This window comes from Fundulus heteroclitus, unplaced genomic scaffold (assembly GCF_011125445.2).
Source record: "Fundulus heteroclitus isolate FHET01 unplaced genomic scaffold, MU-UCD_Fhet_4.1 scaffold_132, whole genome shotgun sequence".
NCBI classification, from domain to species: Eukaryota; Metazoa; Chordata; class Actinopteri; order Cyprinodontiformes; family Fundulidae; genus Fundulus; species Fundulus heteroclitus.
This window is the reverse complement of record NW_023396544.1, coordinates 269,118-296,220: the sequence shown is the minus strand read 5'-3', so window position 1 is coordinate 296,220 and position 27,103 is coordinate 269,118. Positions and strand designations below refer to the sequence as shown.

General features: G+C 39.6%; 1 protein-coding gene across 1 annotated transcript; it reads right to left on the bottom strand.

Annotated features, from left to right (window-relative positions):
• On the bottom strand, positions 1-22,121 carry LOC105919620 (proline-rich transmembrane protein 1). The gene is made up of 3 exons (XM_012854975.3): positions 21,845-22,121; positions 18,488-18,712; positions 1-1,060 (listed from the first exon to the last, which is right to left on the bottom strand). The coding sequence occupies exons 1-3, from the start codon at positions 21,965-21,967 to the stop codon at positions 908-910; spliced, it is 501 nt and encodes a 166-aa protein (XP_012710429.3). The 5' UTR covers positions 21,968-22,121; the 3' UTR covers positions 1-907.
• Positions 22,122-27,103: the final 4,982 nt, after the last annotated feature.

The window sequence follows — 27,103 nt, the reverse complement described above, 5'->3', positions numbered from 1 at the left end:
TTTATTTCTGAAGATATTTTTTATTTTAAAAAAAAGCTCTTTAAGCATAGTTTTACAAAAGAAGAAGAAAATATAATCACCAAATTGACCAGTTCTGTTCAACACAGATGAGATAAAGGTTCAGTTCAGGTTCAGAGCCACTAAAGGCCCCCACATACTTGCGCAGACTCTGCACGTACTACGACATATGCGACTGTATGCGATCAATTTTCATGACCGCGTACGCAGTGTCACACTATAAACTGCTCGGCGGCAAGAAGTCTTTACATTGAACCGTTTTATATGTGACACCGAGCTTGATACACTGAGCTCCTCCAAGCAGGCGGTCACAAGGACGTGCTCCATCACAGTCCCCCTCTGTTCTCACTGACAGGTGGGAGCCTGCTGGAAAAGAAACGACTCCAGGTGCTCAGCTAGCCAATCACACATTTTACCATCCGTTCCGCCGCTTCGTCCCATTAGCAGAAAGTGTGGGAATTGTAGGAATTTGACACAAGAAATGAAGGCAATACATACGCTCGACTTTGAAGTGTAAAACGTCCGCGGAGAGTCAGCGAGGAGTCCGCCAAGCTCACAGTATGCGCACAGTACGACCAAGTATGTGGGAGCCTTTACTGTGTCTGTGACAATAGCTCTACTACGCCGATTATCCCGCTTTGCAATGAACAAAAACAATTTGGTTTAGCACAAAAATAAAAAAACTGTCAGAAGAGGACTCTCTGTGGACTCTCCAATTAGAAAACAAAGATAACAATCACACTGATTACATTATTTTTACCCGGACCATTCAATAATGCAACTTCAGCCTGGGATCTTGTTCAGCCTGATGGCAAGTAATATTCCTAATTATGTGAAAGAAGCATGCAATGGATAGATATGAAGTAGAGCCACTAGCACTTGTATCTATCTATGGGCCACAGAAAACAACCACCGCTATGTAAATTATGAAAAGGAGCAGAGATGTAAGTCCCAGTCCCAGAGCCACGTGGTTCAGAGTCCTGGCAGTCCTGCTGCTCCGCTCCGCAGCCATTTGGTCACCGGTGTGGTTGGCTTCACGGGCCTAAAGTTAAAAACAAAATTACATGGAGGTAAATAATAGAGTTATAACAAGCTGGTAAATACAGATTTAATACATTAATCTGAAAATGAGAATGTGTGAAAATAATTCCTATAAGTAGAAAAATGTTGATGGTTTTTCAGCTCAAAGCCAGCGAGCTTGGTCCTTTTAGGAGAAAATTTGAAAATAATTCTTGGAGCTTAAGTGAGGAATATTAGACTTATGCTTGATTTATTCAAGAAATTCATTTGTGCAACAGGAGGAATGTCACTTTTCAAAGCATTCACTAACTGCAAGGGAACAAGGCCCATCCCACCTTTACCTAAACTGGCAGGACAGGCAGGACACACACACAAAGCCTGCTGCATAATCTCAACCTTTTGGAGAGGAGATAGCAAATGCACATCTGCTTACTGCAGCGACTGAAGCTTCACACAAAAGAGCAGAAATGCAAGTGAAAAGAGGAAATCAGCATGTACCTCCAAGACCTTGAGAAACACGCTGTTTATCATGCAAACAATGCTAATCAGCAGCTACAGAGGAGAGGATCAGACACATTACAACAAACATTACTACAAAACAACCCACCAAACTAAGCCCACTCGTGTTATTCACCACATAATCCAAAATAACACTAAAAGGAATTGTCAGAATTCCTTTTAGTGTTGTTGTGCACGAAAGCACAGCAAAATTTAAAGAATACCAACTCTCAAAGGCAGTGCAAATTAATAAATAATAATAATAAATAAGTATACCTCAATAAAAATGTAGTAGAAACACAGAAACAACTGAGATGTTAAGGAAAATAATTGAAAATTCCTATGGCAAAATAAATGAACACACAGGAAACAGCAGTTTTTAATAAAGTGTGTGACGGTATATACTGCAATGCAAGTACCTAAAGCTCCTAAAGCTCTTACTGTAGACATAATGGGTGTGCCCACATACTTAACTGGTATTATAGTTTTGGGCAAATTTAATATTTAGATCTTTAATGAAAGTGTGTTAGTTGATATTTCTTAAAAGTGATCCACACATTTAAAAAATAAAAGAGGAGGCCCTCTTAAGAAAGGAAAAGTTATTTTTTTTATATTTCTAAGTGGCTGTGCTTGTCCTCTGAGGTGTATAAAAAGGAAAACAGCAGACTTTCTCAATACATGTCTGTTAAATTAGATATTTAGTTTCAATGACATAAAACATAATTCTATGAATGTATACAAATACAGTGCAAATAACTAAAGACAACATATTGCTAAAAGAATATCCAATTACTTCATTTTCTGGGTGTTTCCAACCATGCCATCCAAAGGAAGAGACGTGTCTGCTCATCAGCATGTACCGTCTTTACTTACAGTGGCATGCGAGCTGGCACCCTCTTCCATCAGCTTTTCTGTTTTTCTCAAATCACCTTTTAGATCTTTTGTGAGGTCCCTTCCCAATAAAGTGGATGAAGTGGCAGTGCTAACCTAGCTACAAAGAGGCTACCGGAGGCAGCGTTTGCTCCGGGAACCAGGAGAAGCTGAGAGCTGTGCAGAAGGAACTGAGACGCAAGACCAGAGATGAAGAAAAAAATAAACATCGACAGAAAGTGGATGGAGAACCAGCTGCAGCAGAGCAAGATCAGGTCACAAACCAAACTCCCAGGCTGTAGAGCTTTTAGGGGTGGTAAATGATCTGATAAGGATTTGCAACAGGTTGGATCAGACTACCCCAGCCCTCAGTCTCCTCTGCTGCACCGCAACCCCCCACGCCCCATCTCTGATGGTAGCCTGCTTTTCCTTCAGAATTTTTACGCATCTCAGCCACCACCCACCCCCTCTGCATCAGATGATCCCATCCCACAGCCCTACTTCTGTTTCAGCACTTAGGTGAGTAACAAGCTGTGAAAGATCAAGGTGCGAATGGCTCCGAGTTGGGATGGCATCAGCTCCAGGCCCCTGAGGTTTTGTGCAGATCAGCTGTTTGGCATCAGATGATGCATGTTGAAGATGAGTCTGAAGCTGGGCAAAGCACCACTGCAGTGGAAGAACTCCCGTGTGGTACCAGTGCCCAAGACCACACATCTAAAGGACCCCAGCAGTTACAAGTCCTTATTTGGTCCTCGATCATTTCCCCGCAGTGAGGTCTTCAGTGAATCCACTGCAGTTCATCTACCAGCCTGGCTTCGGAGTGGATGATGCCATCATCTAACTCCTGCACCGAGCTCTGACCCACCTGGAGAAACCTGGAAGCACAGTGAGGATCATGTTCTTTGATTTCTCCAGTGTTTTAATACCCTATAGCCAGGACTTCTAAAGGAAAATCTGGAGCTGTCAGGAGTGGACCACCACCAGTCCCAGTGGATGTTAGATTACCTCACTTGAGGTAACTGGGCTGTGTCTCCAACAGGCATCTCTGCAGCACAGGGGCCCCACAGGAACTGTGCTGGCTTGTTTCTGTCCACCCGCTACGCTGCAGACTTCTCCAACAACTCCCCAGGGTGCCATCTTCAGAAGGTCTCAGACGACTCTGCTACACTCTGCCTCGTCACCGGTGAGTATGTCCCAGAGTACAGACAGTGGACACGGGACTTTGTGAACTGGCACCAGCAGAACCATTTGCTGATCAGGGCAGAGAAAAACCAAGGAGCTGGTGGTTTATCGGAGCAGCAGCTACAGCTGAGAGGAAGCGACTGTTTCAAGATGCCCCCTGGACCCAGTGCAGCTGGTTGGAAAGAGAAGGACAGCTCAAAAAAATAACATTACTGTTGGACAATGTCTCCCACCCCATAAATGAAGCTTCTGCCGAGCTGGAGAGTCTAGATGCACAAAGCCGGGTTATGGCAGATCCTTCCTCCCAGCAGCTGTTGGACTTTGGAGCCATCAGTGGACTCAACAATCTGATTTAGTGTTTACTGCCCTGTTCATACTTATAAACAGTCTGCTGGTGTTTCTCATGCAGAAATATGCATCACAGGGGTGACTGTGGCTCAGTGGGTAGAGTAGTCCTCTTGCCATTGGAGTTGTGGGTTCAATTCCATCTTCTTTCTGTTGCATGTTGATTTGCCACTGGTTAACCGCACATTGCATATTGTTGTGTGAATGTGGTTACAGTGTAAAGTGCTTTGAGTGGTCAGTATGGCTAGAAAAGCCCTATATAAATTATTTCATTCACATGCACATTTCTAAAAACCACCCTGTTCAGTTGTTCAATTTCTTGTGCATACCATTTTTATTAATTTTTTATGTTGTAAATTTGTTTTTTTGCTACATGGCACACCTGAATTTCACCACTGTGGGCCAATAAAAGGATCTTTCTATTCTATGCTGCGTCGAAGGACTGACATTTTGACCTGGTTTTCCTTGTAAAAGAAGTCAAACTGAAATGAGGGCGTCTGTGTCTGTCTTGAGATTCTCAGTTTGCTTTACTTCTAGACTTTGACTAGGCCGTTCAAACACCGGAAAATGCCTTGATCAAAACCATTCCAATGTAGCTGTGGCTGTATGCTTATGGCTGTTGTTCTGCTGGAAGGTGTACCTCCACCTGAGTCTAAAGTGTTTTCCAGCTTTTCCCAGTTTTCCTCCAGGATTGCTCTGTATCTTGTGTTATGGAAAAATGTCATTAGTTATATTAATCAGGCATTTTTATGGAAAATAATAAGAGGTACTTCTGGTCTCTAAACTGTGTCTCCCCTCTGAGGCAGAAAACACACAGCTCACAGGGTGTTTGTTTTAAGGTCTGAAAGCTATTTTATGGTTCATGAGGTCATCTGGGTTGACCCCCCTGATAGGACATCTGGGTGCTAAATCAGCCTTACTTCATAAGGACCCTCGAGAGAATAGTCTCCTTGTTTTGGGAGCAGAAATAGCCACAGTGTCTGCGCCCACAACATTCAACTAATCGGGAAGGGCTGGTCAGTCTGAAAAAAGATAAGTTTGCGCAAATGAGGGCAGACCTTCAATGGGTGGGAGAAGGACGTCGGTAACATACTGAAACTAAGCTTGTAAGTTTTTCTTTGTCTCTTTGGAATTCCAAATGAAATAAATATGCATATTTTAAATGTTTGCCTCTGATACTTGTTTCTCCTTTACTACCAAATCTTGAACTGGGGTGAGACGGGCAGTGACAAATGGACAGGAGCGGGCCCATATTAATTTTAACACTTGCTCCAGCCATCTTTAGATAGTCTGATCAACCCCTTGAAAAAGTGCATTCCACAAGCACAGAGCTCCCAGTCTCAGGGTGACATGCAGAGTTTGTTTTGCATCAAGCTCAGCTTTTTGAAACAAGCAAACTTTTAGCTGTGGTCTCATTTGACTGCAGCACCTTTATTTTTAAATGTTTGCTGACAATTTCATGACATGTGGCAACATATGAACAGGCCTTCCCCTGCCTTCTTTTTTAAATCAACCCCTCTTTTTTGTCAAATTTAGCAACAATAATACGTCATTTATAATAAACCTGTCAACAAATTCTCTCACCTCAGGCATGATTCTTTATAGCGCCTCTAAAATTACCGTGAACTTCCTGGCTGCTTTTATGGTTAATACCCTCCTTTCCTGGCCTGTCAGTTTAGATGGGTAGCCATGTTTTGGAAGGTTTGTCCTTGTGCCACACTCTTTCCAATGTCTGATGATGGACTGAAAACTGCTTTGGGAGATGTTGGAAGTGTTACAATATTGTTTTATAACCTAAACTCTGCTTTACACTTTCTCCCTGACCTGTCTGCTGTGTTCCTTGGTCTTCATGACGCTTTTGGTTCATAATTGTTCTCTAGATATCCTCTGAGACGTTTATAGAACAGCTGGACTTATTACTGAGATTAGGGTACACACTGATGGACTCAGACATCTGAAGGAAATTGCATCCCCTGGATGTTATTTAGGGGTATCAGAGTAAAGAGTGTGAATACAAAAGCACATAGCATAGATTCGTTTTTTTTTTTGTTTTTTTACTTAATTTAAACTTTACAATAATGCATTACTTTGTGTTGGTCTATCACATAAAGTTCTGATAAAACACTGATGTTTGTGGCTGTAATGTGACAAAAATGGGGGAAAACTACAATATCACAAAAACAAAACAAAAAAAAACAGCAAACCTTCCTTCATCAGCCGTTTATCACCATTTTGTGTTGTAAGCGCTGAGAAACGCTCACTGTCAGGAGACCTAAGTCAGGATGGGCCGTATAACATCTGCTTTAGTTATTTTTCTTTAGATAAGAACACTGTCGGGTGGAAAAAAACAGCAGAGGAAATTTGTAATGGGAAAATGAAAGTTAAACGGCGCCCCAACCCTGATTACAAAAAAGCAGCTGCCGTTTCTTTTTTTTTTAGTCACGTCGTGTTGAAAGGAAACCCAAGCTGAACAAACACAATAACTGATGCGCAGTGTGGTTAGTCAATGCACGTTAAAGTATGTGTTAAAGCACGTTAAAGTAAATGTTAAAATAGTGCTTTAACAGCACTAACATATGTATTCAAGCATACTGATAAAGACAATAAACAGCTGGTGTGTCTCAGATGAACCGGGTTTTTGTTGCTCAATATACCAGACTGCAGCTCAGATATAAGATCCTTTGTCATGGCTTCTTTCTAATAGCTGACAAATGTTAGAACTACAACTCAGTAGTTTCAATCAATGTGGAAATAATGAAAATGGGGACATATTGCCAAGGTGGAACTTCTTGAACACTTTTGACTTTCTGAGACAAAGTTTCAGGGAATCTGCGTTGCTTCATTTCCCAAAGTGTATTGAGTTACACTTTACGAATGACGTGAGGAAGTGCCCCGGCGCTGGAGTTTCTCGCCTTGTGAAATACATCCCCAGCCTTGCACGGAATCCATTATGGTTTGATGTTCCCGCTCCCATCAATAATAAAAGGACCCTTTTAAGAGAAAGAAAGCAGCCTTTTCACAGCGCAGTCACAGAGGCGGAGAGCGCGGCCAGCAGCTTCAACCGGAAAATATGTTCAGATCCTAACAAAACGCTGCTTGTATCGACATTCCACACACAGTTGTTTTCCAAATCTAGCATCAGACTTGTTCCGCCCCGTTTCATTTTAAAAGAAAAAATTAAACGGGGCTTCCTTTACAGAAGAGTCCGTTCACTGCAAACATAGCTGGAATGTCCTCCATTTCAATTATGGGTGGGATAAACAAAAGAGGCTGACTTAAACAGCATACTACTCAAAACTTGTTTAGACGATCATGGGTTGATTAGGAGATACAGACAGGGTATACGTAGGTCGCTGATATTCTGTATATTTTCCAACATCTTTTTCTTTTAAATGGCTTCTTTTCTGTTTGTTTTTACTCTCATACACAAGAACTCACCCATGCATGGGAAGAACACGCAAGCACCATGCAGAAAAGCCCCAGGCAAGGATTTGAACCCAAGACCTTCTTGCTGCAAGGCAACAGTGCTACTCTGCAAAGCCCTTTCCCTCAAATTCCAAACCATGTTCTGCTTATGCGGTCTTCACACATGAATGTAAACAGATCTGACACAAAGTCTTAGCCTCCACCTGGCTCTTCGTGCTGCATGTTCCCTCATGCCTCCTTCACATCTTTCAGTAATGCCGTGTCGCTCATTAAACATCACAATCTGAAAAGTTGGCTAAACCGTTTCTTTTCAGTTCTGGCTGTATCAGAGGGTCAGGAAGGTTTCTCTCCTGCTCAGCCTCAAGTCTTTTGCATCCATCTCTCAAAACACAAAGAAAAAAAAACTCATCTGCTTCCCTGCCCCTTTAAGAGGAAAGGTTTTTGCACAGCCAGATGACACCACCACAGTTTCCACAGTTTTGCACGTATTTCAACAGATCGGTTTTGGTCTTATCTGACCAGAACACCTCCACGTTATCTGCTGTGACGTTGCTGATGTGCAATCGGGAGTTCTTCTTCTTCTTGCTACTTTTTCAAGTCTAGATTTAAGGACTCGGCCTGCATCGCAAACAGTTCTCCTGTCAACAGATTTTCCATGATATAAAACATCACTGAAAATCCCAACAAAATACACCGAGGTTCATGGATGTTATGTGACAAAATGGGGAAAAAATGTTCAAGTGTTTCTGCATACTTTTGCAAGGCTGTGTAAAAACAAACGTAAACAACATATTTATCACACAGCGCTTCGTCTTTTTAGAAGTGCAAAACGGTGGTTATGGGAACGCACAAACAAAAGACAAAATGTTAGCAAACGTTGCGGAGAGAGATCCTTAAGCAAGACATGAAAACTGCTCCTATCGCCTGCACTTCCATTTGTGCCAACAGTGGCTTCTCTCCCTGCAACTAAACTAAAGACTGTTCTGGAAGCGTTAAGCCTGGCATACACTGTACGACTTTTTGCCCTTTTCGGGCTGATTCCTCAGTCGTGCGAGAATTTTTTGGATCGGGCCGAGTTTCAGCTTGATCGTGCGTCCTGCGTCATGTAGTATATGGGGGTAACAAGGGGTGATTCGCCTCTCACGACCACTGATCAGGAATCGGACGGTCGGTCGAAAATTAAACATGTTTGAAATTCAGTCGGCCCTCGTGAGTGATCATGAGCGATCGTGAGCGCGTCCTGCTGTTGAGCTACGGCCGTCTGCGAGCCGATTTCCCCCAACCTTGCGCACGCGCAAACAAGTAGATTCTTCTTCGTCTTCTCAAACGAAAACATGGGAGCGGAGAGAAGCATGGCGGCGGTATGTGTGACAAACTGGAGTCAAACTACGGAGGAACAACTCGTAGAACTGCCAAGGCAGCGTGTTTTGCTCTAGTAAACCTCAAATTTAACAGTGAGCATCGACACTTCTGGCTTTTTCTTCATCTACTGTTGACATTTGGCTTCCGGGTAGACATCTCTCTACGGGGCTGAGTCCGAAGTGTGGTTTTTGAATGCACTGTGTGAGCATTCAGGTCGCATCAGAGCGTCGGGTCGCACAGTGTAAGAACAAACATAGTGAGCGGTGAAGTTTTAAACCCTGCAGTTTCGTTGCACAGTTTGAGCTTATGAATACCACAATTGAAAGTATCGTACAGTGTATGCCCGGCATTAGAAGCCTGATGAACAGGAAGACATTAGATGCCCGGAAAGAGATTCTGGTAAGAGGATTAGACAGCAGATCCCAGCAGAGTTTCACCAAACATCATTATGTCACTACCAATTTCCTAATTACCCTGAGAAAGACCAGATGATGGATGGTTTGTTTGAGTTATAAAGGACAGAATGTTGACTGACGAAGGAGTGTACAGTGGTGTTTTCTGCTTTATACAGCAAACGCCTCAAAGCGGTCTTTTGTTTCTCAGGTTTGTAGCTCATCTTTGTGCATCTGTGGCTACGTGTGGCTGACAGCAGAGCAGGAAATGGTGCGGATTTCACACAGAAAGTGTAGCTTGCAAGATTTTACATGCTTTTAAAACAGAAAGGTTTAAATTCTAGGAAGAAATCCACTCATCCGAAGTTTGTGGACGATCCCCGATTTTCGTAAAGCTTTGACCTGCTGATACTAATTTTAACCAATTCCAATTTCACTTTCAGAAACTGTGATAGAAAAACATTTAAGACCAGCACTGAAAACATTTTTATATGGTGTGGCCATGTTTTAGGAATGGGATGTTTACATCAGAACTTACTTACTTTCAAACTTACCTTTTATCTCAAAAATAATGGAAAGAACAGTCGCTTCTCAACTTCATTCTCACTTAACTCACAACAACCTTTACGAACACTTCCAGTCTGGCTTCCGTTCCCGTCATAGCACTGAAACCGCCCTCTTAAAAATAACCAATGATTTTTTAATAGCAGCTGACTCTGGTCTAATTTCCATCCTCATTCTTCTTGATCTGTGCCTTTGACACAGTTTCACACTCTTCCCTACTCCATCGACTTTATACAATTGGCATCACTCATACTCCCCTAGCCTGGTTTCAATCCTATCTTTCTGGCCGCACTCAGTTTGTTCAGATTAAGTCATATCATTCCAACTCCTCTCCAGTTACCACCGGTGTTCCCCAAGGCTCTGTTCTAGGACCCCTACTTTTTATCATCTACATTCTCCCCTTGGCAATATCTTTAGGAAATTTAACATCAATTTTCACTGTTACGCGGATGACACCCACCTCTATCTTTCTTGTAAACCAAGAAAGGGTCTTTACCCTTGTTCAAATCAAAACTCAAAACCCACATGTTCAAGATTGCCTTTTCATTATGATTTTATTTTACTTTCCTGTGTGTAGTTTGTGTTGTTTCTTTTAACTATGATGATGTTGCTTTTACCATTTATTATTTTTACCTGTACAGTGTCCTTGAGTGTTTTGAAAGGCGCTTGAAATAAAATGTATTATTATTATTATTAGAATTATAATAACAATAATAATAATAACAGCTGGCAATTTTAGTTTAACTTTCTGCTCTTCGGTTTAGGAACACATTGAGAAACAATTGACCATTTAATACTGTTCATCGTTTTCTCTCATGTCTTTTTATTTGCATTTGACTTTTTCATTTTCATGTGTTGCTTTGTGTTTTCAATGTTTTTTTGTTCATATTATTGTTTGTATGTAATTGCCGTTTTCAGATGTGTCTTATCTCCGTTTGTTTATTTCCTGTAAAGTGGCTAAAATGGCCATGTGGATGAATGGTGCAATAAAAATAAACTTACCCTGCCTTTCTAGAGAATATCAAATAACTCCTTTTCTTTGTCATTATAAAAACATGCATGGCATATTTAGGCCTGTCACAATAAATGTTGCTGGACGATAAAGCTTCCTAAAAATCATCGCAATAAACCACAATTTTATCATTTGGAGATCCTTTTTTAACGAATATAACGGCATAATAACACAAGTATATCCTGTCGACATAACCGCCCAGATTAAGTGTTGATTAAAATTTAGCATGCAGTTAATTGAATTATTGATTATCGTGACAGCTCTAGGCCTATTCTTGTTTTCCCTAAATAAATCAAAAGATGTGTTAAACCTAGTTTGTTTGATCCATTCCATTCCAACCCCCATTAATCTGCCTGCCAATCGTTGTCAGTGGAAAGAAGGAGTGACGCTGCAGTTTTGGTGGAAACATAACTGAACACACTGACAAGAACATGATCAGATCTGATCTTTGAAAATGAAATCTTGTGTTACAAATTTCCTTGGTGTGTTTTAATGTGGCCACATGTTGCAGAGATCCAATCAACCAACAGCTCAGACGTTTGGCTGCTGTTGCACAAAACAGACTCAGCCTGGTTCTGCTGGAGTTTCCCTCTCCACTGTTGATACGTGGATGAGGGATTGCTGCAAGGTCAATGGCACAATGCGATCTACTGTGGCTAAACGCTCATCCAGGAGGACTGAATGCTGCAAGCCAATGACTCGATGCAATCTGCTGGGTTTCTTTAGATAGAAAGACTTTTAACCAATCTGTCTGTATGATTCGATAGAATTGTCTCCGTAAAGTGCTTTGAAATGGTGTGTGTTATGAATTGGCACTATATAAACAAGAGGAAAGAAAACTAGCAATGAACTCTGATCAGTTGACCTTATGTGATATCAGCATAGGTAGGTTGACCTGAATACCTGCGCGGGGGAGTGGATTTTTTATGGTTTTACAACAGTCTACAACAAAATGGTTGAGCAAATGTAAAACAAAACTAAGATATTGTTCTAAAGATTAAGATCTACATCTGCAGTGAATTAAGTTGATTTTATGATGATTAATCTGAAAAGATTAATCAGTTACCAGCACCCCTCACAACCCCATGAGGGATAAAGCAAGTTAAAAAAATGAATGGATGGATGGATGGATTAATCAGTTTTCTTTTTTGCAGCAGAATCCAAGTTTCAAATTTATATCTCAGCAATATTTCAAAAGGTTTTCCCGAAATTTCTGTTTGGGTTACTTCTGAAACCAATTTAACTTATGTGCATTTTTTTAGTATAGTGTAATAAATTCAGAATTATATAATCCCCTGTTATAAAGCTGGTCATCTGAAACAAAACGGTTTCAAATGAGATCTTTGGTTGTCAAAAAGCAAACCCACTCCCAGCAGACCTAAAACCGAAGACACAGGGAGGTATGTAGTGTAAAAATCAACCTTGGTAGGTAAAACCTTAATCAAAGGGATGCATAACGAGCTGTTCAGAGTTAAAGGAGAAGTCTGGTCATATTCAGAATTCAAAGTTCTGAAAGTACTTTTAATATAAAATTATTACATACTGTTCAAAAAATTATAAGTTCTTTTACTTAAGAGTAATTTTCATTTGAATGTGCTTTACTGGAGGCATCCATGCTGGTCAAAGAACAGTACTGCCACCTCCCAGTTCGTGACGTCATGGTGCGGTATCGGCTGTCAAGCAAGTCCCAATGCTGATTAGAGCACCTGTATAATGTTCCTCTGTGTAACTGTCTGTTTATTTGTTTATATATTATGTTCAATAAAGTTCTATAAAGAAAAAAGTCCCAATGCTGTATCTGCTGTTTGTCACAACGCGCTATTATCCAAGATGGCGACGACTAGTGGAGTATTCGAAGCAGAGAGTAATGGATTTAACAGCGACAGCGATGGGAGTTCCATGGCTTTATCATCATTTGATAGCAATTAGATATGGAAGGCTTTCTTGATAGCAACCTGACTTTTGACGAAATACAGCCATACCAGTTTGAGCCGAGGAGACCAAAAAGGGACGATGTGAGTGGAATCTGTCTGCTACGGCTGTGGTGTAGCGGCAGGCCCCTGTCCTCGTTAGAGGGTGACACGGGAGTGGATGTACACTCCTGTCTCATCCCACTCCCACAGAAAAAATTTGTGTCACGTCCCAGAGAAGAAAAAAAAGTCCTGTCTCGTCCCATTCCTGGTAAAATTACTCCCACTCCCATTCTGCTCCCACTCAGAATGACTCCCGCTCCTGCCCCACTCCCAATTCTTGTTGTCTTCATGTCAGTTAAGTTCCTGTTTTAGCTGCAGTAAAGGCCAGTTAAAGTAAAAGGAATAATAAGTCATAAAGTAATAAAAAGTAACAAAATGAGGAAACAGACCATGCCTATCTTAGCTGAATAAACAAAATGCACAATGTTGCCTTTTACTAATTCATTAACTGTTTCACATGAATAATGGAGTTACTTTTATGTTTCATATTGCTGAAACTAATGAATAATGCACCGAGCAAGAGATCTATACTCAATGAAGAAAAAAAAAATAAAGGCATTACTTTCACAATTTAGATAATGTACCTCAATGGTTCAAAATCTCAGTTTTGTAAAAGAAAAAGTTGAATATCATTCAAGCATATTAGTATTTTTCCGTTTGCAATAAAATATCCATAAACTAATTAGGGTTTACTATCAGAACCAACACATTCATCGAACATTAAACACATTCTTAGACAAACCTCTCAACTTTTATCAAAAGTTGAGAGTGAGATTATGTTAATTTTCGGGGGTGGTGCAGAGCTGGAGGCGGAGCTAAATGGACCCTGGAAAAGCAGCTCCAGTCATTTTTATCCGACCAGACATGGAAGTAGACATGTTTTACTTTTGTTAAAAAGTGAAAGAGAAATGTTAACACGTTGTTCAGTTAGTGGGTTAAAACAGAAAAAAAACAACTGTTCAAATAATACTAGATAAAATAATAAAGTAGTTTTAAGTTATTGGCCATATTATTACACTGTTGCACATTGGAAAATGAGTCCAGGAAACACGTTTTACCCACGGGATTGCCGAAAAAATGTCAGCCTCTAGTCCTCGTCTCCTTATTGTTGTTTTATTCTTCTCAGTTTGTTCTTCTTGCTGATCAAATATCTCAGTGTCAATATCAATTAAAATACTTTATTATAGACTGCGTAGATCATATTACTCTAATAATGATAATAAAAATATAGGCCCTACACATTTAGGCCTACAACCAAATTAAATGATCTTATTTGTATAATTATTTTTATTCATTTGTTAACTGTTATAAGACAGTCCAACTGATATAATTTATTTCTGGTTTTTCTGGCAGGGCCTCGCCCTCATGATGATGTTGATAAGGACAAGAGAAATACATCAACCGAGGAGCCACCAACCGAACAAAACCGGCTTTTTGACTTGTTTTGGTGTTTGTGTGGAAGCTGCAACTTGATGATGACTGTAGAAATCCAGCACCAAACAGACTAATGCGGCTGGCAGCATGTAGACAGTTCACTCTATGGCTGTACGACCATAAAAAGACGGGTCATACCATCTTGTGTAGTTCTTGCCATTAGCAAAAAATATCCTAGTGATGATGGAGTTTATCTTGGGTTTAAAGAAGCTGACAATGATGGTTAATTGTATGTTGAACTAATAAAAAAGACATGTAAAATGTATATAATGTGTAAGTTTTTTAATCTTAGCGTGGTGAAAAATGTTTGAATCGTAACCATAAAGTGAAATAAACAGAAATATATAATACAAGGTTTAAAAATAGAACAGGGATGCCTCCAGTAAAGCACATTCAAATGAAAATTATTCTTAATTAAAAGAACTTATCATTTATTGAACAGTATATAATAATTTTATATTTAAAGTACTTTCAGAAGTTTGAATTCAGAATATGACCGGACTTTTCCTTTAAATATTTATTCTCCACTTATCAATTTTTTGGGCCAGGTGGATCCATAAAGCAACAAATAAATAAGGCCTATAAAAAGGTTTGGCCACATAAATCGCGGCTTTACAAGCCCTCGGCTTACTGCACCGTGCATCACTGCCAGAAGACTTCAGGAGTGAGGTGTTACCATATTTGGTCATTAATGGGCGCTCCCAGACTCAGTGATCACAACGAAAATTAATACTTTTATTTTTTTTACTGGTTAACGCTAGATTCATTAAATCACAGTGAAAGTATTAGTGTTAGGTATAGATAATGATCCATTGATTATTCCTTGCTGACCGGACTTCTCCTTTAAAATTTAGATTGTTGTTGTGCCTATAACCTGGGAGGGTTTACCTTTGGTTGCGTGCTTTGGGTCTGCAAATAAACAAAAGAGTTGTTATCATTTGAGGTTGTAAATTAAGATAAGCCAGGAGGGTTTATTAAAGGTTTATCACTGAGAAATTGAGGAATGTCTCAGTGACCTGTTTAAACATCTGACTGCCTGAGGCTTATCCTAATAATCTCATTGACGGTTTTCAAACCTCTTTAAACAGAAAAAGACGTATAGGTCGGCTGAGTCAAAGAAAAGAAAGCTCAGAGGGAGGCGGTGGGCAGGCTGCGGCTAAATACAGAAACACATGCAATCATGATGGGGATTTCCACATAGCTTAACTCAAATGAGCTACATTGAAATTAAACCTTTATGTTTCAGATGGATATTTCCTTGTTTCTTAAAAAAAGAACACATCACTGCATCAGCATCAGATGAACACAAAGGAGTAATAATCAAATTCTTTTTATCAAAGCACCCACACCGATCGAAAACAATTAGGGCTAGATTTTAGAGAGTGGTAATAGCATTTCTGCGAAAACCCACCTGAGGCTTTCAGTCGCCAGTGGAACACAAACAACTTGTGGTTAGCCCACTTGAACATCGCTTCAGGCTGAAATTTACACTCAGCGCACGAACCATTGTTTAGTCTAGCTATTGGACGATAAGAGGCAAAAAACATGAAACAACACGGAGCAAAAAGAATGCCGAACAAGCCCAGTTGAAAGATACAAAAAACAAGTGGGAATAGGGCTTACCCATATAATATTGAGCATTCAACAAGCCCCAAAATGAAGCAAAGACAAAATCAAGTGAGGAAAATAAAGTTACAGCTACTCTATCATCATAGGAAAAAAAAGGCAAGGAGAGTGCTAAACATGCTCACATGATAAACCAATAAAATATAAATAAAAACAAAATTGAGCAAGTTTTGGCTCTTTTTTTAACACTTCTGGCCAAATTCAGTTAAGTATTTCCATTTTATAAAACCGTGTCTTCAGTTTAATTTGGTTAAAATGTTATTTAAGTTTTAAACGTTTTGCTGTTTATTTTTAAGTTAATGTTTAATTCAAGCCCACCGACACAGAAGCCACAGGAGGTCAATGACTGCTAATATCAAACAGAGTCGCAGTTTTCTCCAGAGGGACACGACTATTTCCAGTGACCTTCAGGCATCCAAGTAATGGGAACAGTTTGTCCTTTAGAGCAACTTCAAAGTTCACAGAAGGAGGAGAGTCCTGGGCCGTGCTCCAGTGTGGAGCTCCATGGATCAATGTAAATTTGTGCCGTTGCTATATCTGGACGGTGAACAAATAGCTTTAAGCATCAGGGAGTGTCTGAGCAGTCTGTCAACCATTACCATTTTGCTTTGTGATGAACTGGCAACCTGTCCAGGGTATGCCCCTCCTATCGACCGATACAGGTTTGTTAAGGCCGATACCGATTATTTTGACATCAGGCAAGCCGATACCCGATACGTGGGGCTGATTCTTTTGGGACACTTCTTGAAACCGATATGGCTTTTTCTTCTTTCGTTGATATGAGATAAATGACATAATGATTAAAAAAGTTGCTCAAATTTTAAACCAAAAAAAGAAACATTAATTAAAAGGAGCATATTTCAGAGTTTTTGCAAAAGTTTCCCCCCGTCTGGCCAGATGTGGAAATCACACCAGTGTTGTGCATGGGTGAAGAGGAAAAGCACCTGCTGCAGCGACTGCACAGCTCTTTTGTTTAGAGGCGTCATGTCTTCTGAAGATAAAACAGCTCTCAATATTGAAGTTAGGCCGTGTTCTCTCGCTAATGCATCGGTAACGACGGAGACGCAACAAAGTAGCTAGGTGAGCGAAAGTCACAGGAGACACGACCCTGATCACTCTCTCACTGACTGACTAGTGAAGCTTGTAGAGCAGGCATGTCCAAAGGAAGGCCCGGGGGCCATTTGTGGCCACTGTACTGGTTTTGAGTGACCCCCCCCCCCCCCCCCACCCCCCCCCCCAACCCCCCGACTGCATTTGAAGAAAGTTTTGGTGGCTGATGCAGATGGAAGATTGTAATTTTTAATTAAGGCAAACTTCTTACACAAAAGTTAAAATCCTACAATTGAAAATGTTAAGTACAACACAAAGTCTTCCTCTTTTAATAAACACATTTTTGACATTCTATATAATTTTGTAACATCTATCCAATGATATTTAATTATTTGAATGCAGACTTTGGTGCATTAAAATTTGCTTTGAATTCAACTATTAAAATTGTTTCATTACAGCAAGTGTTTTCAAAGAACAACTGACCCAAAATGCTGTTCTTATAGACCAAAAAGAGCAAAGTTTATTATTGTTAAAGAATCAAATGAAATTGTTCAAAATAATTTGCAAACTGAATGAATACAACAAATGAGCAAAACCCTTTTTTAAATTTTGGATCTACAATGATTTACACATTAATTTCCTACGGGGAAAAATATATATATATTTTTAATTATTATATTTTGTAGCGCACTTAAAAAAATTATCTCCCTGAGAACATCTTCTGTTTGATTTATATAAAAAACGTATTTTTTTCTACTTAAAAAATGGCCATGTTTTATTGTACAATCTATTTTGCTCTAACTGGCCTGAAGGAAACTGTCACTCTGGGCATTGTGACTGTTAAAGGTGTCACAGCGAGAAAAAATCTTTTTGTTGTGGGAAGGAGGAGGAGAAAAAAAAGACTGAGCACTGCTTTCTTATGAACATTATTTTCTGCAAAGCTGTATGCTGTACGCGTACTGATTGGTGATTGTTTTCTTGCTCATATCTCTACATTGCAAACCGCACTCACGCGGTTTTATACCGACTTTAGGTGGCTTAACCACCATTGTTGACATACGAGTTTCAGTGAGTAAAGGTAAAAACGCCTCGGCTGCGCCGTTCTCAGTGAAGCAGAGCTGTCACCTCCCGCTCACAGTGACGGAGGCAGACATTCAAAGGGCAAATACAGCTGAATTAGATGGATAAAAATACAATAAAAGTTGAAAATTTACTCTTGTTGTTTTTCGCAATCAGTCTTACAGTATTACGTGACGTCAAAGCATGGCGGCGGAATGCGCTAATGGATTGGCCAATGCATGCACATATCGACCGATGCCGATACAGGACAAAACCGCAAATATCAGTCAAAAATATTGGCCAGACGAATTTAACAAGGAGGAACACTTGAGCGTTTTCTCCTTTGAGCCATCTTCCTGACACCTTTTCTAATTAAATGCTCTTTACTCCTCCAAATCTCAATCTGGTGTATGCACCAACCCATAGATACAAGTCCTTACTAAAGCAGTTATACGACCAGCCACAAACCTCAATGTATGAATTATAAAGTGGAAAGAAAACCTTATACGATTTCCAAAAACCCCCTTACAACAGGCACTTTGTAGAGGTGGCTGGGGAGGTGATTCATCTCTTCCTTGTGTGAACTGTTTAATTTACATTAAAGGTTAAAAAAAAAAGAAAAGTGTACACTAAAAATACAAGTGAAACCAACTCACCGAGATTGAGAAGATGAGAGCAGCAATGCCAAGTGGGAGGCAGCAGCAGAGCATGGTGAAGATGGAGTAGCCCAGGTAGTCGTTGACGGGATTGACCAGAGGGGCTTGGGTCACGTACACGGTGGACTGGATAGCGGCAGGGGCTCCCTGTCCGGGGTATTGCTGGTTGGTAGGGTACGGCTGCTGGTTGTATACTGCACCAGGCTGCTGGGGGTATCCATAACCCTGTAGGCACCAAGCATGACATGCAATTAAAATCTATTTCTGGTGGTTGAACTAAGAACAACAGAGGGACATTTTTCAACGCTATGTATTAAGGGATTTATCAGGGGTGGCTTTTGATATTGGCGATTGAGCTTAGGGCAGGACGATATAGAAAAAAATCTTATTGATAAAACAGAAATCATATTGATCGATATCGATAATTATCAACAAACTCAAAACATATATTTTAAGTGCCGCCCCGAATATTTCATACTGCTGCTTAGTGACCTATTTATTGGTGAGGAACACACAAACACTGAATACAAACCCAACCCTTTATTCAACCAACTCTTTACCAAAACTGCAAGATTAAAAAAGAAAAAGAATAAAGGGGGCAGAGCTTGATTCCTGGGTCTGTGTTTGTGATTGGTTGGAAGGCTGTAATGACTGTAATATTAACTTACATGGCTAGAATGCAAAAGGAGGGAAAACTATTATTCTATTGAACTTTTTATTGACCCTTTTTTTGCTATCATCGATGTACGTCTATCGGTCGGTATATATTGTTAGTAATTTATCGTCCAGCCCTTATTGGGCTCATCACCCAGGGCAGCCCAGCCCAAGGGATGAAAAATAACAGAAACATTTGTACTTTAATGTAAACCAATGCAAAACAAGAAAGCCAGCAATGGACAACAAGTTGTAAATTGCTTGTGCGTATTTCTGCATATCAGAAAGTGGGAAGGTACCCTAAGTATTAAAAATATGGCCAGGCACTGCGGATGGTTAACAAAAACAAAGCAATGAAGCTACATATCTGGTGCTACATTAAAGAGCAACTCACGCTCAAATAGATTTTTTATCTTGCTAATAAACAGTATATATGGATATCTTATAAATGTCTTGGTTATTATCTTCACAATTTACTGCACATTTGTTGAAACACTGCTTTTGTGTCTAAAACCATCTGTGTGGTGGCCCCCTCATGTTGAATGAGTGGAGTGCATTTGAATTTTAAAGCCGTATTGGCATTGGCTGAAAACATATTGTAACTGATGTCAGTAGCTCTGACACTCTGGGATATAAAAGCTGCTCGAACATGTCCAGACCACGCACAGCCCTAAACCCCAGAACATTTCCAGGTGTATGCTCATTTGCTGGTGTAATGGGATGGAAGTGAGGAAGTGGTGTTGTGGTTATATTGAAAGGGAATAACCAGGTCACCATTCCGGTAAGAACTGCCACTTACTGCAACAACGAAAGAAAACATGCACAGCAGGGCAGCTCTAAACTCTAACGCCACATTGCAAACCATAAAAAGCTGGTGTGTCAAATTTGTAGAAACCTGGGCATGCTTAATTTTCTTTCCCTCTATGAATGTTTGGAGGAATATTTTACTTATTTTTTACTAAAACGTCAGTAAAATATTTGTTTTACTAACTTTTTTTTTTTTTTTTTTTACATATTTTACTAATTTTACTAACTACAAACATTGAAACAAGGATGAGGTCTAAGAAGGATTATACTAAAACGTAGTCAAAAACATAAAATCTATTATTTCACAGAAAGAAAACAACATTCAAGAATGTAAATTGCTTATTTGTCCAGAACTCAACATCCCAGTAAGTCAACATGGCAGACATGAGACTTATACAAAGTACAAAATATCTGAATGTTTTTCAGACACAAATGTGTGTTGCGTTGGGGGTTGATTATGAGAATAAAGTCATATAAATTGGCATCTGTTTCATACATAAGGAAATACGAACTGTTTTGTAGCACATCAGCATCAAACTTATATAAGTATTGGGACTTTTTAATGATTGGATGTAGGTGACCAAGTTTGTCACCTGGCGGTAGGACCTTTATTGTCCTACAATGGGGAAATTTGGGGTTGACAGTGGCAAAAACAAGTAGACAGAAGAAACAGGAGTTACACACAACATTAAATAATATGAAAAGAAAGGGTTGGGTTCAGGATCCACCCCACCCCCGCCCCCCCAATTTGGGAAAGATTATAGTGAGACCCCCAATAAATTATTAGAAGAACTTCAATTTTTTTAATAATATAAAAACAAAATGGCAAAAAAGGAAATTCACTATTCATCTAGCAAAATAAAGACGCATTTATACCTTGACCCCCCCATAATTAGCTGTCCTCCTCTGTCATTGCCGCTCTGATTTAAATATTCCACTTTGACCCGCAATCGAGGGTTAGGGTGGCCCAGAAAGGACACATCAGACACATCCTTCAAAGTCTGGCGTTTTCCTAGGGGCCTTGGAATTTGCAAAGCCTTTGTTGCCTTGCTGTGCCTTACAAATGCTGCCTTTCAAGAATGCAGCCTCCAAATATGGACAGAGCAATAGAAAAAAGAAAGAGAGTGAAAAACAGCGAAGGCACACAAAAGATCGAGACAATTTTTGACTGTGGCTAAATGACTTGATCAGATATTTGCCAATTCTGATCCAGAAGGTAATAATTATTAATGATCACTAAATACATTTGGCCATGCTGTTTCAACCATGCTAATTACAAATAGTTTCATATAGCTACTGTATACAGTACTCAAAGGGTTCAACAAAGGGTTCCATCAGTACATTTCACTGTACCCCCCCCCCCCCCCCCACTAAACTGCTCTTGAGAAATATCCGTTTATTCCCCCCCCCCCCCCCCCCCCCCCCCACCCCCCCCCCCCCCCCCCCCCCCCCCCCCCCCCCACACACACACACACCCAGTGAAACATTAGATGGAAACGTTTAATAGGTGGGAAACTGAAACCAAAAGCACCATAAGGGTGGCCAACAGACCGGATTACGCAAGAGTAAACTGCCAAAAAAGATGGTGAAACAAAATGGTAAAAAAAGTGAAAGTAGAGATTTAGTGATGATAAAAATATTGTTGCTGTTTCACGGACCAGGCACACCTACTGCAGAGTTTTCAGTGGTACTGTACCCTCACATGTTTTATATATATATATATATATATATATATATATATATATATTATATATATATATATATATATATATATATATATATATATATATATGTAATGCAAACAAATACAAATAAAGAGGAATAGTGTGGGATAAAGTAAATAAAAATAAATAAATTGCATTTCCGTTGCATTTTGAACACGGTTTTTCCTCTTACCTGCTGTGGGTAAGCCTGGCCAGGCTGAGCGGCCCCCGGGTAATAAGGCGGAGGGGGGTTCTGAACCATTGAGGTTTTCTCATCCTCCCAGCCCTGAGTGCCCGCTGACTTGTTAGTATCCATGGAATTACAGTGTTTCCCTGTAGGAAGCTTCACTGGTGAAAAAAAAAAGAACTTTTTTTTTCGTTCCCTAAGAGGTTAATGAACAAAGTGTCCACCAAGGTCCACGTCGTCCTTCCAACACCGCGCCCGGGTCTGGAGCTAATTACCTGGGGACCAGAAAAACGTTATAAAGCCTATAAAGTTAGTTGAGGTGAAGAGAGCACTTCCGCTTTTGACTTTCAAATTACAAGCCCACGCAAAACGCGGCATTTTTGAGGGGTGGCATAAATGTCACTCAGCAGTAGGCCCTAAATTGATCACTGGGATTTTGGTGATGCTGCCTTTCTCGCAAATTTATGATTAACCATAATTGTTTTTGTTTTCGGATTCAATAATTGGACCAGTGAAATCGGGACTCGGATCATCTTTTCTTCTCTGAAGTCCTGTCGCGCTAAGTTTAAATCAGCTTTTATTTTGAAACGGACTGAGATTTCCTAATTGAATACGAGCAGTCTCGTGTTGTGCGCCCAGAGTCAGCAGACTCGGTGCCGTAAACATCCCTGGAAAAAAAAAAAAAAAAAAAAGTTAGCAGACGCCAAGAGTCAGATTGATCCAGGATGTAGAGGTTTTTACAAGACATGAACATCCAGGATTTATTAAATGGAATCAAAGGCAAAAAATGTGTGCTTGGTTTGCGGGAAACACATAACCCCCCCAAACCTCCCAAATTAACACTGTTTTCACAATTAAAGTGTCTGGGCTTGATCAGACGGAAACCATTGTTTCAATGTTGTTCTTTTAGTTCTCCCAAATTTCGCATTTTGTCCAGCTTTATTTCGTTCAAGTTTATTTTATTTAAAACTATACTCAAAGAAATGTAAAGGAATAAGCAGTCGTGTGGAGTCACGACATCTGCTCGTTTGATACTGGGAAAGCAAAACTTTCCGTGATCCAGACAGAACCTGTTCCAGGCTGGTTACATTACTGCCAGTTTGAGTTGAAATTGGTTTAACTGGACACAAACAGGATACTCCAACTCTTCCCAACCGACCTACTCCTTGTTTTTAATGATCTATAATTTATTTACATATTTGTGAAACGTTAGATAATTACATCACAAATCATCAGATGTTTTTGTGGTACATACACATAGTTACTTCAGCGAAGATTAATTATGAGGGTTTAAGAACATTTTACAGATCTAAGTCTGGGGACTGCCGGAAAAAAACTTTTAAGATCCTGTTAAAGAAACACCTCTTATATTTTGCTTTTGAATTACATAGAGCTTGACGCTTATTTCTATATTTTCATATTATATATTTTAGACTAGTGCATGGGTTTTTTCATATTTTCTTTCAAACTACTATTAATTATTGACTTGTCTTTTTAAAGGGCTATATAAATAACGTTTAAATTGACTAATCTTCTTCTCTAAAGGGTGCAAAGCAGCCTGCAGATACCTTAAAATGCCTTGAAACAGGAGTGGCAAGTTACAGTGAAGCGAAACTGTGATCATTTTGGTGGAAATGAATCCTAACCTGCAACCTGTGCAGGAAGGAGGAGGCCAGTGTGGATTTTGAAGAGGTGTGGCATTGCGGTTACAGCACATTTTTCTGGTTTGAAATAAAGGAGGAACTTTACTGCCCACGTAAAGAAGCGACTGACCAATCAGAATACATCATTGTCATACAGTTGGGATGGTACAGATAATTTAATACTTTAACTATTAACTATTAAAAAAAGTTAATACTCTACTCCCTTTTGTAAACATTTATTTCACCACAAATTGTGTGCCTCCAAATTATTTTATGTCTTTTACAAATTTTCTTCCTTCATTTCCATTTCTATATTTTAGATCTGAAGCCCACACAGTTACCTCACCGTTTGGTGTGAGTTCCTGGGGATCTTTTGAAGAGAAAGCTAGCAGGGGAATATAAAATGAATAAAAAAAGAGGATTCCAAAAAACTTAAAAAAACAAAACAACTGGACTTTTTTCTGAAGTTTGAAGACGTTTCGCTTCCCATCCAGAAAGCTTTCTCAATTCAAATATCTGGAGTAGTGTGGAGTTCCAAGCTTTATATTATTGCCCAAAAATGCCTTGTTCTGGCTTAGATAACATGCTTCTAAGCAATTTATCATACTCATGCACCACTCCAAGGGTGTCCTTCCTAAAATGGCTTGCAATATGCTGGTGAAGATTGACTGAGAATCTTCACCAAAAAAAGAGGACAAGTTTTTGAGCAGTGTGTTTGTTTCAGGAGTTAAACTTTTTGTACAGTGAGAAAAGTTTGATAAGCTGGCCCAGTTGAATGGATGGATATTTGGACGGAAGCGGCACACTGATGACAGGGCGAGGCTACAAATGCGGTTTATGAGATTGTATTAGCGGTTGACTTTCACATGATAATCCATCATTTTATCAATGACTCTCAGTCTCAGCAGTGAGGAAATAGTACTGAGAGGGGCAGATGGCCAGAATCCATTAGAAAAATAAGAACTGGTTTCCAAGAATGTAGGATCTAAACACGGGCTTAGAGAAAAGCTGCTGTATTACAAACCTAACCTAACATGGTAAAAGCTATAAATTGAGCACAAACAAAGAATTTGTGATTAAGTGACTATGTAGCTGTTTCGATTCATGTGTTTTTTTCCCCCCCTTCGTAACTGTCCTGAAACTTAATCTCTACAACTGTACTCTTTTAAACGGTGGCAGCTGTAAAAGGCTTCTGCTCTCTGTGAGCCTGGACAGGGTGAAGCAGCTGTGGTCAAAAGGTGTATTCAAGTAAATCATTGAACCCAATCAGACAGCAACACGGAGAACCCTGCTGTACTGCAGCTGGAGCAGAATAGTGGCTGTCTTTGTCTTCTAAAGGAAGTGAAGGTTGAGGCTGAGGGATAAGTAGGAAAAACAGTGGCCATCACTATTTATTCATATGGCGGTGATCACCTAACATCATCCATAGGATGAGACCTCTGCTGATTAGAACAACCCCCTGCCCACATTGTTGATAAGACAGGGAATCCTTAAATTTATAGGCTAGGCAAATATTGAGTCTCTTAGGATTTCAATATTTTAGATTATACTTTTATGCCAAAGTCATTATCTCATGACGCCTACCCTTAGCTAGCTCCCTGCTAGTTTTTTACAGCGGCACTGCTAGGCAGTATGTGCTGGAGGTGGCATGAGGAAATATGATGGTGTAGTGTAATAGACAGTTTTTCTGTTGTGACTTTCAGACCTAGAGCACAGCAGGAGAATCTGAGAAGTTTCCTTATTGATCTGATTGCCTTATGAGAGATTTACTTTTGCCCTGATCAAAAAAAAATAAAGAAATAAAAAGGCAGATGATAATAAATTTAAATGTGTGGTTTTTTTTTTAAGTAAATATGTTTCTTTGCAAATCAGGGCGAGTTTCTGTTTCTTCTGGGACTGGACCTCCGCACATTTGGCTCCTCAGTAATGATTTTTTTTTTCATTTGTTACACACTTCAAGCCTGCAAAAGGAAATTATGTTGAGTGCTTTCACTTCTCAACTAAGCTATGCAGTCACTATTAAGAAATGTTGAACATGATGCCGGATACAGACTGAAAACGTTTGTGTTGGGATGCTCTGCTGACGTTTGGAGCCAGATAATCAATGCACATCGATCCTGAATGTTTACTGTCAGATACGTTTTCCATATGTAAAATATAAGCAAATCTTTCTGACAGGATTTACACAGCTTCTGTTTTGTTTCCCACTTTTTTTTAAATGTATTTTGGGTTGCTTATTAATGCCATTAACTTATTTCCCTAATGGTTCATTCCTTTGTGCTCAGTTCTTTCTTAGGTTCCGTTGACTCAGTAATTTGATTCAGACTCAGGGTTTGGGGTGAAGGACCAGAGCGGCAACAAGACGACAGCAGGAGAATGCTGAAAACAACGATTTATTATAGCCAACCCACAGAATACACAACTTAGGAACAGGGAACGAAAACAGACGAGGCGACACAGGAGGAACAAAAACCCGGAACGTAAATACAACTGGGAACACAGGTGAGTAGGATTAACTAAGCACATACATCCTGGCATCATGACAAGAATAACCCTTTATTGTCTCACAGTGGGGACATTCAGGCGTATCAGCAGCAAATAAGGAAAAAAAAAAACTTACACCAGGAGAAAAAAATACTGTACAGTTAATATTAGGACATTCTCAGATTTAACAAAATGTACAACTGAATAGGATTATTTGAAAATACAAAACTTACAAGCATATTTACATAAAAACCGAAACAAACTATTTAGAAAAAAAAAGGAAAAACCGTGCTGGGAAATAAACAAACTTATTGAGCTTGTTGACAGCATTGGTGGTTATAAAATCTAACAGCTGCTGGGAAAAGGAATCCGCTAATGCGCCCTTTGCACCCAGGATGCAGCAGTCAGTCACTTGCTTTATTTATATGTGCGAACTTCCTTAACTGCAGTGAAATGTGTGCAGATTGAAAAAGGAAGTACATAATATGAATATATTGTTTGTAAGACCAGTTTATTCAGGCTTTAATCAAAATAGAAGACATGTGAAGAGTTGTCAAATCTCCCTTCTTTTGTGGTTTTGATTGTAGTGTATGTGCAACTTTGTGTTGGTTGGGAATGGGATGTACACTGTGCGCATTGTTTTTGTGGGACAAATAAAATCTATTTGTTACTGTGTATTTGTGTGTTCTGAGAATAAAAACAATATTCTCAAATATTTTCCAACACACGTATATGCACTGTCTGTAGTAAGTGTAACACTAAACAAAAAAAGGCCAAAGTCAATATAATGAATGGAAAAGTGTTTTCTATTCATTATAGTGTTTTACATTGAGCACATCAGTGTTCAGCTGGTTCTTATGAATATCTATTCTTATGATTTGTGTGTCATTTGAAAACAAAATACCATTTTGAGAAGAAATAACACTGTTTAGAATGTAAAATTTCATTTTGCAGGAGAATTGAGGGGTTTTGCCCAGGGTGTGTTTTTTGATTTGTGTGTAGAGTTCTGAGACTATGACACATTCATTCAGAAAATGTGTTTAAACAATCGAGAAAAACTGTAAAATTTGGTTCACCGCTCTAATGCTGCCCGAGGGTGACACCTGCTGGTAAAGTGTGCAGCCCTTTAACCTTGTAA